This window comes from Alosa pseudoharengus, unplaced genomic scaffold, assembly GCF_046254945.1.
Source record: "Alosa pseudoharengus isolate Yale_2024_CS ecotype anadromous, Long Island Sound unplaced genomic scaffold, YU_APseudo_1.1 YU_APseudo_1.1_scf_1, whole genome shotgun sequence".
Lineage (NCBI taxonomy): Eukaryota > Metazoa > Chordata > Actinopteri > Clupeiformes > Clupeidae > Alosa > Alosa pseudoharengus.
In genome coordinates, this window is record NW_027468564.1 from 48,414,806 (window position 1) to 48,416,560 (window position 1,755).

General features: G+C 42.5%; 1 protein-coding gene across 1 annotated transcript in view; it reads right to left on the bottom strand.

Annotated features, from left to right (window-relative positions):
* Positions 1-671: 671 nt before the first annotated feature.
* LOC143131416 (keratin, type I cytoskeletal 19-like) overlaps positions 672-1,755 on the bottom strand; it is a 9,773-nt gene continuing 8,689 nt past the window's right edge. Inside the window, exons 6-8 of the mRNA XM_076291059.1 lie at positions 1,279-1,496; positions 1,025-1,035; positions 672-779 (exon numbers count right to left, since the gene is read on the bottom strand). Coding sequence (XP_076147174.1) covers positions 676-779; positions 1,025-1,035; positions 1,279-1,496 — 333 coding nt within the window. The 3' untranslated portion in view covers positions 672-675. The remainder of the gene's footprint in view (positions 780-1,024; positions 1,036-1,278; positions 1,497-1,755) is intronic.

The following is a 1,755-nucleotide window of genomic DNA, read 5'->3' on the forward strand; positions in this document are numbered from 1 at the left end:
GTGCTTGTCAATGTGTTCTTTTTTTTTTTACACTGAAACTTATTTTACGTAAATGTTGTGTAAAATTTGTGCAAAATGATGAACAGATTTAGTTCAGTTGGTAAATTCTGGTAGTGGTCAGTTTTTCTGAGGGTTGTCATAAGAGTATACCAACTCTGGGGAAATAAACTGGGACAGTACTGTATACACATTACCCTGCATCACCATAAATCAACAATGATATTCTTTCTTTTGAAATAAGACAACCATAGTTCACCATTTTTAGCGATTTTACGTAAATGTTGTGTAAAATTTGTGCAAAATGAACAGATTTAGTTCAGTTGGTAAATTCTGGTAGTGGTCAGTTTTTCTGAGGGTTGTCATAAGAGTATACCAACTGTGGGGAAATAAACTGGGACAGTATACACATTACCCTGCATCACCATAAATCAACAATGATATTCTTTCTTTTGAAATAAGACAACCCTAGTTCACCATTTTTAGCAAATCCAAGCCCAAGATGTCATTCTGGACCTTTTTAATTTGTAAATCATCACACAGACACATGCATAGCTTTAACTCAGTCAGAGATAACAGAAGCTCTTCGCGCCTTAGAGGATAACATGTGAAGGGACAGAGGTAAACTCTTTTTAGACATTGAAGCAGAGTGACTTTATTCAGTCTTCTTGCTGATATCTAGTTATCATCCTCGGAATGCACATTGATGTCAACAGTCTTGCTGGACTCCACAACTTGTCTGTCCACAATGGTCTCCATCACAGTAATAGTCTTGGTTACAACTAGGGATAATAAAGTATAACAATGGTCAGTCAATGTTAAGCAAAGGAACAATAGCAAACTCAAAACACATGTTGCATGCAAATATGTAACCTAATTGATTGCAAAACACACACTTTTTAGATACTCCAGCACACGTCTAACAGTGATATTTATTTAAAGAAGTTTTCATTTTTAGGCCCTGAATTTTCACGCAATCCCCAGATTGTAAAATGACCCATATGATAAGAAAATAAAAAGGACTTACTTTGAGTTTCACTGTGAATGAAAAAAAAAGACAACAGAAAAGTGTATTAGTCATTAATTGTATCATGGACATCATGGATGCACACACACACACACACACACACACACACACACACACACACACACACACACACACACACACACACACACACACACACACACACACACACATATATATATATTCTAATCCTGTAATGCAACCTAATCTCTCAAAATGCACAGCAGCTGAAAGAGGAAATATTCCCGGGGTCTCACCTCTCCTCTCCGTCCAGCAGTCTCCTGTACTCAGCGATCTCCAGCTCCAGCCGGGTCTTGATGTCCAGCAGCTGGTCGTACTCCTGTCGGGTGTGGGCGATGTCGGCGTGGAGCTGGCTGAGCTGCGTCTCCAGTCCGCTCACGGTGGCCTGCAGGCTGGCCAGCCGGGCGGCGTAGCGCTGCTGAGTCTCTGCCAGCGTGCACTCCAGCGAGCTTTTCTGTCGGTAGCAAACGAGTAGGCAAGCAGTGAGGGGGGTGGGGGGGGCTGTCAGCCTTTGGCTTAATTAAATGTCACCCGCTAATAATGTGGAACATGGCACCAGTGCACCACCCAGTGGCTGAATCACCTCAGTGTCCAGCGGCTTTCATCAGTTACAGTAATCAGTTCAGTGTGGACTCGTAAAAGGGCCTTAAACGCAGTGGAACGCAGACTGTGTGACGCACAGGGCCTGGGCCATGTTCCGCAGTCGAAACAGA